This window comes from Euprymna scolopes, chromosome 12 (assembly GCF_053919585.1).
Source record: "Euprymna scolopes isolate OS-2025 chromosome 12, ASM5391958v1, whole genome shotgun sequence".
Taxonomy (NCBI): domain Eukaryota; kingdom Metazoa; phylum Mollusca; class Cephalopoda; order Sepiida; family Sepiolidae; genus Euprymna; species Euprymna scolopes.
Genome location: NC_136493.1, coordinates 98,524,021 through 98,545,535, shown reverse-complemented (window position 1 = coordinate 98,545,535; position 21,515 = coordinate 98,524,021). Strand labels below are relative to the sequence as shown.

General features: G+C 34.6%; 1 protein-coding gene across 5 annotated transcripts in view; it reads left to right on the top strand.

Moving 5' to 3' along the window:
- LOC145291442 (uncharacterized) overlaps positions 1-21,515 on the top strand; it is a 114,476-nt gene that overhangs the window by 21,341 nt on the left and 71,620 nt on the right. For 4 of the 5 annotated variants that reach the window (XR_013869417.1, XR_013869418.1, XM_080137287.1 and 1 more), the window contains exon 2: positions 7,356-7,514. The exons of the other annotated variant lie outside the window; for it this stretch is intronic. Coding sequence is in view for 2 of the 4 variants with exons in the window: in XM_080137287.1 (XP_079993413.1) it covers positions 7,356-7,514 (159 nt within the window). In the remaining 2 variants the exon portion in view is untranslated. The remainder of the gene's footprint in view (positions 1-7,355; positions 7,515-21,515) is intronic. 5 annotated transcript variants of the gene reach the window in all.

The window sequence follows — 21,515 nt, the reverse complement described above, 5'->3', positions numbered from 1 at the left end:
GCTCTCTGGCCAATTCCATGTATTTGTTTTGCTTCTCTGTCTTTTTTCTCTTCACTCTGTGGTCTGCTGAAACGGCATAGTCTACAATCTGGCAGGACTTTTCTTTCTTGTTAACTATTATGGCATCTGGTTTTCTTATTTGAATGAATTTGTATATTCATGTCTCATAGAATTTTATTATCATTATTATCATTATTATCATTATTATTATTATTATTATAATTATTATCATTATTATTATTATTATTATTATTATTTGTACTCACTAGGAGTTTTCATGCAGGTCATCATCATTACTCACTGATAATAACTGTCTCCCCAGATTTCCAGTATTCACCACCTATTTTGATAATCTTTTCAAATGAATCTGCACTATTGTAACACCCATTTACTATTGATATCTCGCTAGCAGCGACCATTGGTCTTCACTGGAATTTGAGTGACAATAAGCCTCTCCAAAGTCGCAGTCCTCTTTACACTCATCCAGAGGAGGTTTGGTTAGTGCTTTCTCTTCTTGTCTTTCCATCCTTCTTGACCCTTCTACTATTTGATAAGGTGTCAGTCATTATTATTAGACCTTTTGTTTATTATTATTATTATTATTATTATTAAACACTAAGTATCTTGCATGGCACGTCTGCTTAGATTAATTGATGGTATGGTAAGACTGACTCCTTTTTAGGAACCCAAAAATAAGCCAATAGACTTTACACAGTCTAACTTGATCCCTGTTACCATTTGATTATCAAAGTATTATTATATTCGGTTTAACGTCCGGCATCTGTTGGATGGCTTTTAGAAACTGACTTCCAAACAAATTCAATTTTGATCATGAACTGGCCATGCTAGCCCAATTATTCTACATCTATTAACTCCAGAACTCTCATCAATTCTTTTCAACATGGCCATATTATCAGAGCCTTTATCGTTCAGATTTAATCTTCATCTGAGCTCATCAGATCTAAGCCTGCCTTTAAGACTTACATTGTACACCTATTGTATCTGAGTACCCTTTCCCTATGATGTTTTATCAGTGTTCCATTTTAGGACATACCTGACTCTTACACAGGTCAGAAATTGCATCAGAAGTCAGGTACTTTCTGGAGCAATAGAATGATCCAACCATACCGACCAGAGGAAGAGTCTATCAGGTTTGTGTACACAGTGTGATAAAGTATGGAAATGAGACCTGGCCAGTAAAAGTTGAGGACATGCGTTGCATGGAGAGAAATGATATTTGAAAATTATATGATAGATGTGTAACGTGAGTGATAAAAACAGGCTTAGAAGATTAAATCTGGAAAGCATACGAAAATGTGTGGAGACTTTGATGGTATGGTCACATTGAAAATATAGATAAGAATTTTTAGTTAGTAGAAATAGAACCTCTTGTGGTAGCAGGTTAAGTTTATAGGGAAAATCCCGGGAAAACATTGGAGAAAGTAATAAAAATGGACCCAAGTGAAAGAGAGATAAATAAAAACAGGATTAGAGATAATTTGGAAATCAATTTCTTAAAACTGTCCAATCCATATAAAATAAATCACCATAAAACAGCCACATGTTTTTTTTTTTACGTGGGGGTCACCAGTTATCAATAATAGAATACGGTTTAAGTGTTAGGTAGATGGTGAGATCACTCACGGTGGAACTTAGATAGGGTTCGATCATTTAAGAGGATAGCTAAGCATAAACTTGTTCACATTAGATTTGAAAATAGCCATGTTATAGTCAGCCAGGAAGCAACCATATGGTATTGTGTCCGACAGAAACATAATTCTAGGAAAGGATCTCTCTGTGGGGAATTTTCGTACAGTTTTAGGCACATATACAGAGTGAGGGAAGTTGTTGATGGTTGTCGTAACTAGACGAGTAATTCCAAGGAGGAACAAAAAACAGAGAAGTGCTCTTTCACCAAGACAATGTACCACGTTACAAATTGATTGCAATAATCGCAAACCTATATGAAATGTAGTTTTAATTCCTTCCACACCCATCTTATTCCTCAAATACGTCCCCCAGCGACTATTGGCCAGGCTGGTGCACTATCAACAAGGCATTCTCTCTTAAACAATGTCTAAAAAATAGTCACTAATCTGATGGGTCCTCACTATCTACCAAACTCCAGCCCCTGTCCAGTGTCCAATCATTGCAATGCATCCCTGTGTTTGTTTTACAAGTATTTTAATGAAATGTGCTCCAATGAAATTGCTGATCTGGTGTCCCCTCGACGATATACCAATGACTAATTTGACAATGAACTAAATTCAATCCATTCACTGTAGAGGTCCTTAGATACCGGACAGCTTCTACTCTAATCACTTTCGACAGCCTTTGGAATCCCCTCTCTGCTCCTAGTTTCACTACCTGTACCAACATGCAGAAATTTAAATGTTATGTAAACAAAAATCTTGCTAGACAACTCCTCACTTTGGATGCCTTTTATAAATCTGGCCCCTGATCACCACCATCAATAGAAGGTCGTTTCACTTAAAGTCATGTGACCTGCTAACGTCACAGAATAAAGTATAACGGCCACGGTACTGACTATTACGAAAGGATGGTCATTTTCTGTTTCATGTCTAAATGAAATTGCAGAGGGACTTATAAGACTGGTCCAAAAATTATTGTATTTTGTTTTATGAAAGATAAAGAATTATTTTACATTTAGACATCTATAATATAAATCTCACCTGTCTGTTTAAATGTATGTATGTATGCCTAAAACTTTCGACAGAGGCGACGGATTTTCACGAGATCAGTATCATTTTAAAGCTCGACCCTTCGGACAACAAATATACAAAAATTGGCTAAAATATTAATTCCTTCATCCTCAACTAGGCAGTTTTCTACAAAGAGGGGTCGCTTTTTTCGCGGATATTTTCGAAAGTCATCTCCTCTTTTCGACTGACTAGTCTTAATTTAAACCTTTGCCACTTCCGGTTTGGCGATGGACGCAACGGCAAAGACGTCACGTTTTGGGGGTTTTTTTTTTCACATTTTATTACCCCTACACGGTACGAGTTCGAGCTTGCCTACCTACTACCACTGTTTTTTTTGGGGGCTCAACACACACCTCCAAACACCCGAGCAACGCCGGGCACCCAGACTAGTATGCAATTAATTTTTTCAGTAAAATATTGTGGTAGTTTTATACCTGTTAAAAATGAATTTACACATAATTTTGACTGTAACTTTAAAATGTACCTGTTTTAAAATAATTTTTGAATAAGATTTTTTTTTAATTCTTTTCCACAGCAAACATTATGTTAAATTAGTTTTGCTTTTAACTGTATATTTTATTACAAGTATCTAAAAAAAGTAAATTTTTGCAGAAAGTTAAAAATTCAAAATTATTTTTTTTAGTCTTGCTAATCAAATAATTTTTACATTAGTTTTTGTTTTTCAATATTTTCAATAATAATAATTAATTGTTTTCTTTTTCCATAGTGTATCATCGATACATTTTAAAACCAAGCTTCTCTTTTTACATCATCAACATTCTGATCCACATCTGGTATCAATTGAAATGAATGGCTCTCATCTTCAGGAGGCCTCAAGTTTTGACAAGCTTCTGGGCTTGACAATTACTCCTGATCTTAAATGGGAGGCCCCAGCTTGCAGGCCTTAGGGAGTGTGGAGCCACCCTTTAATTGCCATTGCTCCCAGGTCCACTCTGACCCGGAGTGGTAGCACCTGTTAGGGTCCCAACTATGGGTTAAATAGAATACGACTTAAAAAACAAATATACTATATTAAAAAATCGTTCTCCAAAATCACCAGATTCGGCATTAAATAACCTGAAAAGGGTTGATATGCCGTAAAACAAAACAACCAAACAACCAACTAAATGGAACACATACATCAAATCTGTTGCCAGGGCCGTTGGAAAAATAGTGGGATCTTTTTATCGATCCAGCAGATATCTCACTGCTGATGCAATTCTCTATCTATATAACAGCCAGGTACGTCCAAGGATGGAATACTGTTGCCACATCTGGACAGGAGCTGCTAGAAAGAACTTGTCCTGCCTTGATAGAGTTCAAAATAGACTTCATAGCCTCGTAGGAGATGTCCTTTTCTCTTTCCTGCAACCTCTATCTCACAGTAGAAATGTTGCGAGCTTTTCCCTGATGTATCGTTATTTTCATGGAAAGTGTTCGACTGAGCTTCAGTCTATGGTCCCCCCTCGCCAAACTTTTACAAGAAACACTCGTGTAGCTTAAAACACTATCAATAATTTCCCCCACTCTTTATCTGTGCCTAAACCTAAACGTAGATTCCATAAACAAAGCTTTTTTATTAGAACTGCACGCCTGTGGAATTGTCTTCCGTTTTCCTGCTTTCCGGTTGAGTACAATATGGTTGTCTTCAAGTCTAACGTAAACAAGTTCTTGATGAGCCGTTCCATATAAGTTAACAAATTTACCAAATTTTCATTACTTATGATTACTATATTGTCCAATTTCTACTGTAGACTCTTTAACCCTTATCCTTGAGTGGCCTCTTGGCCTTGATAATGTGGTGATGCCTATGTAAAAAAATATCTTTAGCTTTCAGTATTGAGGTGGTCAATAAATTTAAATAAATTTTAAACTCGATCGTGACTTTACGATAAGTTTTAACTAGTTCATTTTTGTTTTATAAATTCATTAAATTCAGTTAAAGTTTTTCTTATTATGTGTGTGTGTGTGTGTGTGTGTGTGTGTGTGTGTGTGTGTGTGTGTGTGTGTGTGTGTGTGTGTGTGTGTGTGTGTGTGAGTGTTTCATCAACGTCACACAAATTGTTAGAGAAGCGTTTGAATCAGTATATCACACTACAAGGGAGTGACAGCAGCTAAATGACTTAAAACTTGGATGTGCCGAATTCAAACCTACTGATAACACAGAAACACTTTCATCAAAGTCACACCTGACCTCGTGTCTAACCTCCTAGAAAGGATAAAAACACTAGAAGAAGGCAATGCTGTTGAATAAAACTGAATACAGGGTGACCAAAAAAAAAATAAAAGCTAAATGGAGGCCATCTAGAACATATGCTGTAAAACGGAGAAAAAAAGGCCAAAGACCCTCGTGTTTTGATGTGATGTTTTGAATATAATAAACTAATTATGACCAAAGTTTCATTTAATTCGGACAAAACACTAAGAAACGGGGCCTAATTAGAGTTGGGGCCCGTTTTTTTTGTTTTTTTTTGTCACCCTGTATTACCTAAAAGGAAGATGTGTGCCGTTGATTTTTTCCCCTTCATCTTCTCTTCTGGTCGTGTTGTCGTATCTGACATTGATAGCTGCCCGGAGGAGAGGGATGCGCACGGTTTCACATGAATAAAATATAAAATAAAATACAAGAAAAATAACACACAAAACACATTTTGCACTCTAAATATGAGTGTGTGACGCCATCGACTCTCTACTTGCAAAGGTTCTCATCTACGTTCTGTCCAGGTCGTGTTTATCAGTTGATATCAGTACATCTCGATCTCCTAAAGCTTTCTCAATCTGGTCCAAGCCACGACCTGCTTTCCACTATGTCAAGCTCGCAATTATCCTCAACTCCAAACTGTCTTCAACTGTCGCAAACCCAAAACTGTCTGTAAACTGTCTCTGTCGTAAATTCAAGCACACTCATCGCCACACCTATAACTAACTCTAAATATATTGATTTCCGTTGTTCACTTCTTTTGCTTCTGTTACTGCCACACCTTGATTAACCATCCTATTTTAGTTCCTTTTATGTACTTTGATGAACAACTTCCTCTCCATTGTTCTGCCGGTAAATTGATTTCCTCGTTTACTTGTTACATTTCTTTTTCTCTTGTACCTCTACTTCCTAACAATTGGGGGGGGGGCGTCAATAGTATCACAACGGTATTACTTGTTAATCTGCTGCTGTAACATTTCAGACCACCTTATATTTATATACAGTACATGTAGTTGAAAAATAAATAATTCAATCATACATACAAAGAAAAGGTTTATATTTACGTTCTATCGAGGCCATGTTTGTCAGTTGATGTCAACTCATCTCCATCTCCTAAAACTCTTTCATTCTGGCCCAAGCTACGACATGCCTTCCACTATGCTAAACTCATAACTATCCTTAACTCTCCCAAACCTAAGACTGTTTGTAAATTTTTCCAAATTGTCAGTTAGCTGACGCAAAATTCATTGCCACCTTTCAAAGTGCCTGTATACAGACTCTAAATATATCTATATTTATGCCTGGTCTTTTGTCTGCCACGCCGTGATTTACCTTGGTGAACAACTTCCTATACTTTTGTTCTGCTGATAAATTTATTGTAATGTTACGAAGACGTAAGCAGAAAGACATTTTTCCAACTGAATTTTACAACGACAAATGCGGCAAGTGGTCAGGAATGCATGTTAAAATTAAAAAAAAAAAAGTATTCAAATAAGAAAATAAAGCAACCAGCAAAATCACGTGAGAGGAGATATGCAAATAAAGAGAACATCACTTTAATAAGAAGGTTATTATAAGAAAATTATAACACTCTCCCCTACTTGAAACAGATTATTATTAAAAAGTTTATGAATCCAGTTGCTGAACTGGTTTATTAGTTCTGCTAGACAACGCTCACCACCGGAAGAGCCAGAAGTCTCAGACTTTGAGGAAATGCGAATCTCGGGACTTTCACCAGAAGACGATGGCAGATTTTCGAGGTTCACGTCCCCAGCAGAATCCGGAGATCGATCTAGGTCCATGTTCTCAGCAGAATCCCGAGGTTGATCTGGGCATGGATTTTCACCAGGATCCTGAGATCGTGAAAAACGGGCCAAATGTCTCAACGCTACCGAATCCTCCCGGCCATCACGATGTCGAATTCTTGCGTGTGTGGGGTTGGCTTCGCGGAGGTCTGCAGAAAATATATCGAATCTGTCTAGTCGAGTAATGTTATCCACGAGATAAAATTAGGTTGAAAAAAAAAACAATTCAGTTGAATAAATTGTAATGTAATGAAGACGCAAGCAGAAATACATTTTTCCAAGGCTTTAATCAAATGAATTTTATAACGACAAATGCGGCAAATAGTTAGGAATGCACGTTAAAATAAAAAAAGAAGGAAAGAAAGTATTCAAATAAGAAAATAAAAAAAAAAAACGGCAAGATCACGGGAGAGGAGATATGCAAATAAAGAGAAAGTCACTTTAATAAGAAAGTTATAATTATGACTTATTTTCGTCTTTTTTGTTATATCTTTTCGGTTTTTTTTTTTTTGGGGGGGTCTTTTTTTATTATTACTTCTTAACATTTGGGGAGGGGGGGTGAGGACGTCGATCGTATCACGTCTTAACCATTGTCTAATTATACGTTGTTTTCTCTTTTCTTTACAGTTCAAAGAACAACCTGTGTTCACAACTCCAAGGTGTACACGGAAGGCGATCGATTTATGGACGGTTGCAAGATTTGTTTCTGTAAAAGGACGACTGTGGTCGCTTGCACAAATATCATGTGCCGACCGAAATGGAAACAATATCAAGTTCAAATGAGAGGTCGTGTACACTCTATTTTTTGACTGGATAACACATTTTTTTTTTAATCTTATTTATATAAGAATAAATAAACATAGATTAATTCCCACTATACTTCAAAATTAGATTTCCGCTGATTTTCAAAGTTATGCACTCCCCTCCCCTCCCAATGTAAAACATTCACAACAAAAACTTATCTAACTACAACAACTTCCAATAGTTTCCTCTTTCTCTTCCTCTCTACCTAAATTTAAACAAAATTTCCATGGGCAAAATTTCTTCTCTAGAACTACCTATCTTTGGAACACAATACCACTGAGTTACTTTCCATTTGACTACAACATGGTCCAATGTAGATATATTCTTGTTGAACCACCCATTTACTTATTTAATCCTTATCCTCGAGTTGCGTTTGGGCCTTAATAAATGGTGACTCCTTAATAAAAAACAACAAAAAAAAAACAACGACAGATCTGAAATCTTGTTTACGACAGGTATGCTACTTCAGAATTAAATGAACGAAAACCCCTAGGGACCCTTTCAGCAACAAACTCAACAGGGGTTCATCGTTAGTATATCTAAAGATGCAAAAAAAAAATGAATTAAATCGTTACGTTAGAGCTAATACTCGGGGATATACGAGTTTAAAAAATGGCGAATGGGAATTTGTGTAAAATAGGCACCGCCAAAAATGGCCGAAAAATCAAGTTGTTGTTGTTTTTTAAAACGAAATTACATTTATTAAAATCCATTATTTCTGAGTAACTTTTTTTTCCCAGAAAGATAAAACCCTGAATTTTATCATATAGAGAACAGAATAATGTAAAACTTTTTCTACTATTTTTAATTAAATTTTAAATTTCAAATTTTCCCAAAAAGTTAACAATTGACATTTTTTGTCTTGCACAAAAAAAAACGTACATAAATATTAAAAAAAAAAGAAAAGGTTTTTGAAAACTAACTAAGATTTAGGATGATTTTCTAAGAGAATATGCAAAAATATTATAATATAAGTAACTGGATTTCAAATAATTCCACTTATTCATATACGCAACTAGTTACTTCGCGTCGATCTAAAGTCTAGATCGACAATGTTTACGTTTGCATTTGATAAAAAGCAAACTATGGAAGACCAAACAGGCCAAAAAAAAATATTTTTCAGTGACGAAAATTTCAATGTATTATTAACGCTGAGGCTGGCCAGTACCAGATGGGTGACCATTTGTATGAGTTTGGTTTTTAATGTGTATGTGTGTGGGGGCCAGGCTCCCCAAAATGGGGGGGGGCAATTTAAAGCAGAATAAAAATATTATTTCAGCGCGTTTGGTCCACCGTAGTCGAAAGGCGGCAAACGTTTTCAAACGGGATCGAAAAAATGCTATTTTTAACACAAAGGGCACAATATTTATCGAATTTTTTTTGTATCGATTCTTCAAAGCATGCCCTGTTTAATAATGGTCATGCATTATTCGGCTCGCTAAAAAAAAATTGTTAATTTATTTATCAAAGATTTTAAAATGGCTTTTTTCATATAAATATTAAAAAAAAAATTTTTTTGTTGTTTTGCTTAACTTAAATTAAATTTTACTTAACATATTCACCGAATTTCACACTTCAAAACTCAAAAGCGGGATAATTAAACACAATCGAAGTTCTGATATTCAGACGTCAAAATAAGGTATGCAAACATTTTTTTTTTAAATCTATACTTCTGTCTCTTACAACAACACAATATGTTGTGTTCAGTTTCAGATGATTATGTTAAGCATATTTGTACCCCCTCAAAACAAGGGGGGTTTGTAAGCAAAAAAAAAATATATATATATATATATAAATATCGTTTATGAAAAATAAGTACACTGTTATAAAGTTCATTCTTCTCTTAATAATCGCTGAAAATTTCGTATTGATCGGATATATGATTTTTGGTAGATTTTTAAAAAGACGGTCCGTCAAAAAGTACTTACCTGCCCCCCCTCCAGTTTTGGCGGTGCCTAGTGTAAAATATATATACAATAATATAAAATATATGTACGCCTTTTCTTTTTTTTTTTTAAACTCGTATATCCCTGAGTATATATACGAGTTTGAAAAGAAAGTTTTTTCAGTTTTTAACTTTTAAATTCAGATGAACATATCTCGGCTCAAAAAAAAAAAATTATTGATCGAAATAAGCACCATCAGAATCAACACATTTTTGCCAACGCAAAACAAGTGTATTTATGCAATGTAAAAAAAGAATCTTGCGTTCTGGTGGCGATAAAGTCGCTGAAGGCGGTTTTGATATCGCTTAGGTCTTGAAGCATTTATCACGCAGAAAGTTGAGATGCTTGAAAAGGTGGTGGTCAGTGGGTGAGAGGTCTGAAGAGTATGGTGGATGGGGAAGAGTTCCATAGCCTCATTTCTTCAGCTTCTGCAAGGTCGGTTTAGCAACGTGCGGTCGGACATTGTTGTGGAGGAAAATTGGGCCTTTTCTGTTGACTAATGCTGGATATTGTTGTCGAAGTTTCTGATGCATTTAATCCATTTGTTGACAGTACTTCTTCGCCGTCATGGTTTCGCCTGCATTCAAAATCTGTAATGTAATGGATGAGACCGGTCACACACCACCAAACAGTCATCATTTACTTCTTTTGGTGCAACTCTGGCTTCAGGAAGTGTTGTGGAGCTTCGTCGGCGTCTAGCCACTGAGCTGAGTATCGCCAGTTTTCGTAAAGAACCCACTTTTCGTCGCAAGTCACAACACGGGTCGTTCTTGTTGCGTAAAAGAAGGGAAGATGACACTTCATAACAGCGTTTCATTTGGTTACCATTCAGTTTGTGAGAGACCTAGTTATCAAGTTTTTTTGTCTTTCCAATCTCTATCAAGCGGTTGGAAATCGTTGTAAACGTTACGTCTAATTCAGGAGCAGGTTCTCAAACTAAATTACAAAAATACGAAACTTACACCATCCAACCTCCGACACAACGTCCGCCATTCTGGCGCTAACCGCACACACGTACATACAACACGAAAACAAACGCTGGACAGATTATTAGTACTACTACTACTACTACTACCCAGCACACGCGCACACACACTCTTTAAAACATGTTCTTTTGAAGAGACGATTTTTTTAAGCTGTTGACACACATGTTTTAAAAATCTAGCAAAAATTAATTTTCCTGAAATTTTTCAATATTTAAAAATAAATTATGCCGGCTGATAAAATTTTAAAACTTTTTTTTAAAGCTAGAAAGATAAAATTTAAAAATACTTTTATATATATATATATATATATATATATATATATATATATATATATATATATATATATATATATATATATGAAACTAAACTAAAAAAAACGCGCGTTCACTCGTGGTCTTTTCATTTCGGGTTTGTATTACTGTACACATAGATTCGAAAAAGTTGTCAAAAAACAAATATATAACAAATAAATGTTATCAAAGGCAAGATAAGTTACTTTTCTACCAAACTGGATATATTTTTCGTGTTTTTATTCAATGTAACATATTTATTCAGCTCGAAAAACGGGTTTGTATTACTGTACACATAGATTCGAAAAAGTTGTCAAAAAACAAATACATAACAAATAAATGTTATCAAAGGCAAGATAACTTACTTTTCTACCATATTGGATATATTTTTTCGTGTTTTTATTCAATGTAACGTGTTTATTCAGCTCGAAAACCATACAGTGTTTACCGATGTATTGGAAAATTCAAGATGGCGCCTCACTCCCTCTTTAACACGGTAAGTATGGGAAAAGGGTTATAAATAAAAAACTAGAAAGAATACTATTAAAAACCCGCCGAATATATGTCAAGCTATGTCACGGTAACATATATTGAGCGAGTTTTTAACAGTATTTTATCCAGTTTTTTACTTATAACACCTTTTCCCAAACTAACCGTGTTAAAGAGGGAGTCAGACGCCATCTTGAATTTTCCAATACATCGGTAAACACTGTATGGTTTTCGAGCTGAATAAACATGTTGCATTGAATAAAAATACGAAAAATATATCCAGTTTGGTAGAAAAGTAACATATCTTGCCTTTGATAACATTTATTTGTTATATATTTGTTTTTTGACAACTTTTTCGAATCTATGTGTACAGTCATACAAACCCATTAAAAAATATTCATTTTGATTAAAAAAATATTCATTTTGATTTTAAAAAATATTGTTCATTTCGATTAAAAAACATTCATTTTGATTTTAAAAAAATTCATTTTGATTAAAAAAAAATAGTTTAATTTTAATATTTGTTTATTGTCTTAACTCATATCAAATGTTTTGCTTGTGTTCTGCTTCAAATATTCATAATCTTACATGCATAATTTTCATTTAATTATATTAAATAAACTTCAAGTTTACTACAAATCAAATCGTGTTCCTTCACTTTTTTAAAATGTAATTTATAAGTAATTAAAGAACGCATTCTAATCTTTAAAATCTATAATACAACGAAATATTCAATTGCTTATAATACTTAAACAAACAACTTGTGTTTTTTTAATTATTTTTTTATTATTAATATTAGATGAGTTTCAGTATAAATCATCGTGTTCTTTCTTTATTTCTTTATTTTAATCCAATTTTGAAGTTTTGTAACGCTGTCTGTAAAAATTACTGTTCATCATTGACAGTCTAAGAGTTCCACATATCTTGCTTGTTGGGACCTCGGCGATGACGTCATTTTTTCAGCTGGCCGGCCATCTTTATAACGAAGGCCACGCCACCATCCCCCCACCAAAAGGGGAAGCCTGGCATTTTCTCACCCGAAAGGGGGAGCGTGGCAGTTTCTCCCCCAAAGGAGGGAGCCGGTGTCCCCCCTAAGGGTGGGGGGGCGAAGAAGCCAGGAGGAGGTGACTTTTTTCTTTGGGAGGGGAGAGAAGCTTCCAGGCACCCTCCTCCCTGAAGGTGGGGTTGGGGATTATCTCTCCCTGAAGGAGGGAGGCCGGCACCAAGCATGTAAATCCAGAGGGGTGACTTTTTTGTTACCCCTCGGAGTGGGAAGGGGGCCGATCACCCAGGCAACGCCGGGTAACCCCTGCTAGTACATATATATATATATATATATATATATATATATATATATATATTTGGTAAAACTGGTAATTAGTAAAAACCTGAAGAGAGTGCTCAATACTATTGCAGAGCAAATATGTGTTTTATTTTTTTATTACCGTTTTATCTGTTTGGTTCCATATGTTTCGGATGTTGGACCATCAGACCTCACAGAAATGGTTGGATAGTATTAGGAAGAATTGTTGTTTTTTTTTTGTTTTTTTTTGAAAAACAATTCTTCCTAATACTAACCGACCATTTCTGTAAGCACGGTCCAACATCCGAAACATATGTAACCAAACAGATAAAATGGTAATAAAAAATAAAACATATATATATATATATATATATATATATATATATATATATATATATATATATATATATGAATAAAAAATAAATACGAAAAATATATAAATGTTTATATCTTTTCTGTATTTATTTTCTATGTGTTGGCGTGTAGGAATAGAAAAAAGTCTTGAAAAAAAACAAGAATGTTTCTTTCAAAAGCACATACTTTTCGACCGATCCTTCAGTCTTCCTCAGTGTGAATGATGGAAACATGCGTTTAGGGCGGGCAGGGTTAGCAGCAGGAGGGGCACATGTATAGGTTAAGATCTATTTGAATATGACACATTCCAAAATTTTTGACTTGGAATGGTCAGCAACTTGTGTGGCCTCTATTCAAAACCAAGTCTTTCATAAAACTTTGAATTGGACACCCATGCATCCAACGAACATACTCGCATATGTGAACATACATGCATATACACCTGCACACTACCACATATGCTTCTTCACGTACCCATACATACACAGGATACGCACACACACGTTTATAGACGTACGTACATATACACCTGGAGATTGATAAGCAGATGTAGGTGATAAGCTAAGTGGAATCTTCTCACCAAAAGCTTGGACTTATAGATTTATTATGGTTCTAGGTGCCATAACTCGAATACCCTGGATAAAGTGGGAAGGAAATAATCACACCGTAATTCCATTATCTCCTTATTTTGTAACCATGCCATTAGTTTTATATCATTTGCTACGGTCCAGATATCATAGAGAAAATAAGAATAAAAAATAAAATTTTAAAAATATAACATAAAAGAAAAGATCCGACAAATCTATTATCTGCCCCCCCCCTGATCTCATACCCCTTAAAACGACACACTAAGTCCTACCTAACTAATATTCCTGGTGAACCAAGTGCAAAAGAGATTCAGACAATTGCACTTAAGGGAACAGCGAGGATACTAAAAAGAGCTCTCGGTTGGTTTCAATAAAAAAGCGGGGCAATGTTGGCAGCTGGTTTGGCTGCCCCATACCCGGCATTACAATCTTCAAAGGAAGAAAAATAAAAAATTTTTTTAAAAAAACAGAACTTGAATGCCTACTGCAGAGAACTTGAATGCCTACTAGATACTGTCCTCGAGTGTCTAAGGTCTCTCTGTACAGGGGTTTGTCAGAACAACCTGGTATGAGGATACTTTTTCCATAGAAGATGACCAAATATTCAAAATCACATTTAATGCCCAAATATGATCTTTTCACTATGGCTAACTCACATTAGCTTTTCCGAGGAATGGTGCAGCTTCTCCAAGTGATGTTGCCTCAAGTAACTGTACGAAGCTTGATACTCCACCAGACTAGATAAATTATTGTCCTGGAATCCAGTATGACCAAGAGACCAAAATGAAAGATATACTGCAACATATGAAAATGGTTATTTGAGGAAAGGAAAACTATGTTTTCAATTTCTTTACTCACTCAGTGTTTGAGAGATAAAGAACTTTGATGGAACATTCGAATATCTGTGTATCTCATATAGAGTTCAAGTGTTAGCCCCAGGTTGTGGGCTCTTTGATTTCTGAGAACTTTGACTGAAGTAAAATATATACCTGAACTAGACACAAAGTACGGTGTGTGTGTGTATATGTGTATATATATATATATATATATATATATATATATATATATATATATATATATATATATATATATATGAAATAAAATGGAGGTGGAAGGACCTGGATACTCAACGTTATATATACTTTTTATTTCATATCGTCGGATTTAATCCAGCTCAACAATTATATATATATATATATATATATATATATATATATATATATATATATATATATATATATATATATATATATACACACACACACTAGAACCCTGGGATATGGTGGCCCGAGATGTAAAATAAAACAAAAAAGGATAATGGTTCGTTACGACGTTTTGTGTTGTTGTTGTTGTTGTTGTTGTTGTTGTTTTTGTTTTTTTTATCTTGTTGAACGCAGAGATGAATCAAGCAAAGACGATCCCTAATAGTTATGCATTAAAGATAATAGAAGATAATTTGTGAAATTGCAATACTTATTTATTTATTTATTTATTTATTTTGTAGGATGAAAATGTAAATATTAATCATATTGATTTCACTTTTTAATTTGTATTTTTTTATTATTTGATTGTATTTTACTAAATGTATGATAGTTTCTGATTCAACAATGTATTCCTAACAATAAGTTTCTCGCGCATACATACACACACACACACACATATGCATGTATATATATGTGGTCATCGACACACAGTATATATATATATATATATATATATATATATATGGTCATCGACACACAGTATATATATATATATATATATATATATATATATATACATACATACATACATATATATATGTGTATATATATATATATATATATATATATATATATATATAGGCGGCAATAAGAAAGTCCGCACTTGTAATTTTTTCAAAAACTGCAAATTTAAGTTAAATTTAATGTAACTGATTAAACAAACTATACCTAATTTGATTGGCCTTTTATTCTTTTATAATTTTACCTGTTCATATTTGATTTTTAATTTAAATATTTTAGTGTTCACGTCAATTTAAAAAAATAACTTCAAATTGAGGAGGCAAAAAGAAAGACCGCACAATGGAAAATTGTTATTTAAATGTAAATTTAGAACAATAATGCAACACAAATACAACAGGAACACAATTAACTACTTATTATTTAGTAGCATAGCCCTTCTGCAATTTGATAGCATGCAATCTTTTGGGAATTCCTTCAATTAGACTGCAGCAATACTCCGGGTAAAGAGCATCCTACTTTTCTTTAATTTTTGTCCAAAGTTCTTCCAAATTTGAAATTTTATCATTGTGTAGCTGTTGCTTGACGTAATGCCATACGTTTTCGATAGGATTGAGGTCTGGAGATTGTGCAGGCCAATCCAAACATGGAATATTATGCTCTTCCAGGAACCTCTTGACATTGCCAGCTGTGTGAATGAGAGCATTATCCTGCATGAAGATGGGAGTATCATCTAAATTCCGACCAAAGTAGGGTAGAATATGCTCAGTCAACATATTAATGTACTTGGTCGAATTAATTTAACCTTGCAAGCGAATTATAGACCCTGGACCATTGGTACTAATAATACCCCATACCAAAACAGAACCTCCACCACCTTGCAACGTTGAAATTGAGTACCTAGAATTAAATTCTTCATCTTTCCTCTGACGAACATACTGCCTACCATTCCTGCCTAGCCTATTGAACTTGCTTTCGTCGCTAAAAAGCACTTTTGACCAATATGAAGAGTCATAATCTTCATTGCATCTGACGAAGTCCAGACGGCGCTTTCTGTTCTTTACAGAAATCATTGGCTTGCGTCTTGCAACATATCATCTCAAATTAAATTCCTTTAATCTGTTCTTGATAGTAGAAAGAGAGCACTTTTTAACAAGATTGCACTGTTGTTGGATTTGGGGAGCCGTTTCGAATCTGTTTTTTAGGCTACAGATCTTGATAGCATTGTCTTCCCTGTTAGAAGTAACTCTAGTACGACCAGATTTAGGGGCATCACGAACACTGCCGGTGTTTTGGTGAATTTGCACAGTCTTTCGTACCGTTTTCCCATCACATCTCAATCTGTGGCCGATTTCTCGATTGGATAAACCAGAAAGGTGGAGATTAATGAGCTCCTGACGATCACAAAGAGAAAGTCGTGGCATATGGACTAAATGTTACGTTGTATAACCTGGAACAACAAGAATAACGATTAGAGATTCTTTGTTGCTTGTTGGTGGATATTTTTAACTGATTTAGGGTCGATAATTTAAGCTGGTTTTAAGCGAATTTGTTGCTGCAGACTTTCTTTTTGCCTCCTCAATTTGAAGTTATTTTTTAAAATTGACGTGAACACTAGAATATTTCAATTAAGTCAAATATGAACAGGTAAAATTATAGAAGAATAAAAGGCGAATCAAATGAGGTATAGAGTGTTTAAACAGTTACATTTAATTTAGCTTAAATTTGCAGTTTTTGAAAAAATTACAGGTGCGGACTTTCTTTTTGCCGACACTGCATATATATATAGTCATCGACATACATAACTGTTTCGTTGTATCATAACTCATTAGTGCCGCTAGGCTAACACCTCTTCCAAGCTGGGGATTGAACCTAGAACCATCACGTTGATAGTCAGCAGTTCTACCCATGGACCCATGGGAGCGGTGCCCGCAAATAACCTTGCCAAATCTCTATTTTAAACAAACATTCGTCCATTACTTTTATAGTGCTCTAACCGCTTATTTACAAACAAACAGCGAGCCTGTAAGGAGTTAAAGGAAAAGAATAGGATCAATTCTTTACTATTATCGGGATAATGCAAAGCTCAACAAATTGTTTTGGAGCTTATATAGAAATCAATAAAGGAAGAAAATGGCAATATAAAACTATATGTTAATATATGTAGATTTATTAATTCATTCAATAAGTGTATTTTTTTTTTTTTTTTTTTTTTTTACAAAGGCATCACCACATTATCAAGGCCCAGAGGCCACTCAAGGATAAGGGTTAAAGAGTGTACAGTAGAAGTTGGTCAATATAGTAATCATTAGTAATGAAAATTTGGTAAATTTAATAACTTATATGGAACGGCTCATCAAGAACTTATTTACTTTAGACTTGAACAAAACCATATTGTAGTCAGCTGGAAAGCAGGAAAACGGAAGACAATTCCACAGGCGTGCAGTTCTAAGAAAGAAGCTTTGTTCATGGAATCTACGTTTAGGTTTAGGCACAGATAAAGAATGGGGGAAATTATTGATAGTGTTTACAGCTAGACGAGTGTTTCTTGTGAAAGTTTGGCGAGGGAGGACCATAGACCGAAGCTCAGTTGAACACTTTCCATGAAAATAACGATACATCAGAGACAAACTCGCAACATCTCTTCAAATTAGGGGTCTAGGGAAGTGAGAACTCTTTATACCATGGTATTTCGAAGCCTACTGCTTCTCATCATTTTTTTACTTATTTTTTATATCCATTTTATTCTCCTGTTTTTATTCTCCTATATTTAATAACTTTGTATTTCTTATACCTTAATTGCTTATTATTATTCTATAATCCTTATATTCTTATATCTATTCATCCTATACTCCCTTGTATTTTTATCCCCTTATTCTGCCATCTACTCATCCTCTATCTTATTCACTTAAAAAAAATCTTTTTATATTGTATCCCTTATAATTTATCCCTTCACATTTATTATCTTACTATTATTGCTAATAATTTATATGTTTCTTTTAAGTACTGTTATAATTTCAAATAGCCCTTCTAAAATATACCGATATAGCATAAACCTCCTATTTCATGTAAACTCCTTCTATAGCTATAGCCCATTAATACATACGATTAAATAAGAAGCTTCTTTTAATTAACTTACCCTATATTCTCCCCGCGAGTTTAATCACACATATTGTCCACATATATTAAACCCACCATGACAGATATGCTACACACCTACCTGCATTATATAATAAATTCTATACTTCTCTTATATCAAATTCCCCCAAACAGCTTACATCTTTTGTTTTGCTCCTAATACAACTATTGCTAGATGTCGCATCCCTATTATGTTATCTAGTATCTTTGCTCCTCTTCTGATGAGAAGCATAAGGCTTCGAAATATCATAGTATAAAGAGTTCTCACTTACTCTACATCCCTAATTGATGTACACCGATATTGAATAATCTCTATATATTAATATGTAGCTTTATATCATCATTTTCTTTCTTTATCGATATATATATATATATATATATATATATATATATATGAGCAAACAGTTAATAAAATATGTTAAAAAACACTTTGAAATGAGGCAAAAACATATTTAATCTGAAAAGGAAACACTAGATAAATAGATAGGACTATCCATTTATCTAGTGTTTCCTTTTCAGATTAAATATATTTTTAACTCATTTCAAAGTGTTTTTTATTTTATTAACTGTTTGCTCATATTATAAGCTCTATTTCCTATTTGGTTCTATCGAGCTTTTACATCTGGCTGAGATAATTTTATAAATATTAATTATTTAATATTTATAATATACTTTAATTTTACCATCTTGGATCATTTTGGTAAATTTAATTGTAATTTTATTTTATATATATATATATATATATATATATATATATATATTACATTGGCATCACCACTTATCAAGGCCAAGAGGCCACTCGATGATAAGGGTTAAAGAGTGTACATTAGACAATTGGACAATATAGTAATCGTTAGTAATGGAAATTCGGTAAATTTGTTAACTTATATGGAACGGCTCATCAAAAACTTGTTTACGTTAGACTTGAAGACAACCATATTGTACTCAGCTGGAAAGCAGGAAAACGGAAGACAATTCCATAGGCGTGCAGTTCTAAGAAAGAAGCTTTGTTCATGGAATCTACGTTTAGGTTTAGGCACAGATAAAGAGTGGGGGGAATTATTGATAGTGTTTTCAGCTACACGAGTGTTTCTTGTAAAAGTTTGGCAAGGGGGACCATAGATTGGTGCTCAGTCGAGCACTTGCCATGAAAATAACGATACATCAGAGACAAACTAGCAACATCTCTTCTGTGAGAAAGAGGCTGCAGGGAAGAGAAAAGGACATCCCTTATGAGGCTACGAAGTCTATTTTGAATTCTATCAAGGCAGAATAAGTCCTTTCTAGCAGCTCCTGTCCAGATATGGCAACAGTACTCCATCCTTGGACGTACCTGGCATGGCATCAGCAGTGAGATATCTACTGGATCGATAGAAGGATCCCACCAAAGTGAAAATGTCTGTTTGTCTGTCTGTGTACATTTCCCTACGAAATAACTCTGTCAATTTTCGGTCTACAAACTCGAGATTTGACATAAAGAGTATTAAGATTTGCTTTCGGCCAGAAATTTGACTGTTAAGGGGTCAAAGTTTAACGATTTCACCTTTGAGAACTCTACCAAACAATTTTGGGTGTAAACACTTGAAATTTTAGATATAGGTTACTTGGACATGGATCTAACTTTATAATTCAATTTGAGCCCAAAACAATAAATGTTAAGGGGTCAAAATTGGGGTCAAAGTTTTAAAAAAATTGATGTCTGCGGTCTCTACCAACTTTTCTCAATGGTAGTTAAGGAATCCTTTTATATAGAAAGGCATTACCGTACATATTCACACTTTTTAATACATGCATATGCACATAAAGTTATGAACAGTACATAGGGCCCGAGCAAAGCTGGGCGGAACTGCTAGTATATGTATAAAAGGAAATCTGTTATCCATCTTGTGCCTTTTTACCTTAATAAACCCTTAGTGAGGGGAACCTATCGATATTTTCTTCCCTAAAAAAAAGGCTTATTTGAACTTATATTAAGTACAATACTTAGTTGTCTATTTTCTTTTCAATGGAAAGTAGAAAACGCATTGTACATGCATTCTCAGCAGCCCCATAACTCTCTCTTCTTCTATTTTGTCCATCAGTCCTCATTTACAATGAACAATGTTTCTGACAAAGGGAGAAGAAAATAGCTGCACACTGGTCTAGCAGTGTTTTTTTTTTTTTTCCTAAGCAGTTGCTTGAGATATCCTTCTTTTTTTCCTCCTATTTTTAGTGGCCACGTTACTAATTAGAGTGCTGGAGGTAAATGTTTTACCTGGGCTGACATTATTCGTCTTATAGACAGGAACTCGAACCTTGGATTAACCGCCAAGGTGGTCTTCTATCAGCAGGTGTATAATACTAGGGCTGCTGTATTGCCATTTGGTCAATGGATTCTGGGCCATGCAATAGCTTCTGGTGGGACCTCTCAATGCTATTACATGCCTCCGTTAAGTCTTGAAAGACAAAGGATACCCCCTGCAAGGGCAGCTACACATGTAATTGTGAGGCAAGGGTTGCGCAATTCCAACCACACCTCTCCTGAAGCGACACTATGGCATAACCAATGCCATATTAGTGGGTAATGTTACGGCTTTTCCATCTACATTGTTGCAAAAATCGTTCTTTGTTCCTTTTCTTTTTCTTTTTTTTCCTCTGCTCTAACAACACTTTTTCCACATATTTCAATCCTCAAAATGAAAAATCTCAAGAAAGAAAACAAGATTAAACCCAGAACTCCAACTCCCAATGTAGACCCCCACTACCAGGTCTCCTTCTCTAACATCAGAGGTCTACATTCAAGCCTTCCAGGGATTAGAATCTAATTACAGGAGACTAAACCTGATTTATTGTTCCTGTGCGAAACTGGTATGGAACCGACTGTTTACCTAGACGATACTCAAACTTGACATCGTCATGTTCCTGGAATATGTACCTACATTAGAGATGGCTTTCCATGTGGTAGGGACATATCTCCAGAGAAAATCCTAATTTGTCTTATATGTGCTTCAGAGTAGCACTTACCCACAGCACTGCATTCATAGTTGCCCTCTATCGATTCCATAACAGTAGTGTTACTGTCACTGAGAGTATCTCTGAGAAAATGGACCACCTTCTGTCTAACTATTCTTCAGCTAAGATCTAACATCTGCGGAGACTTCAATGTTCACAATGTTGAATGGCTAGTTCA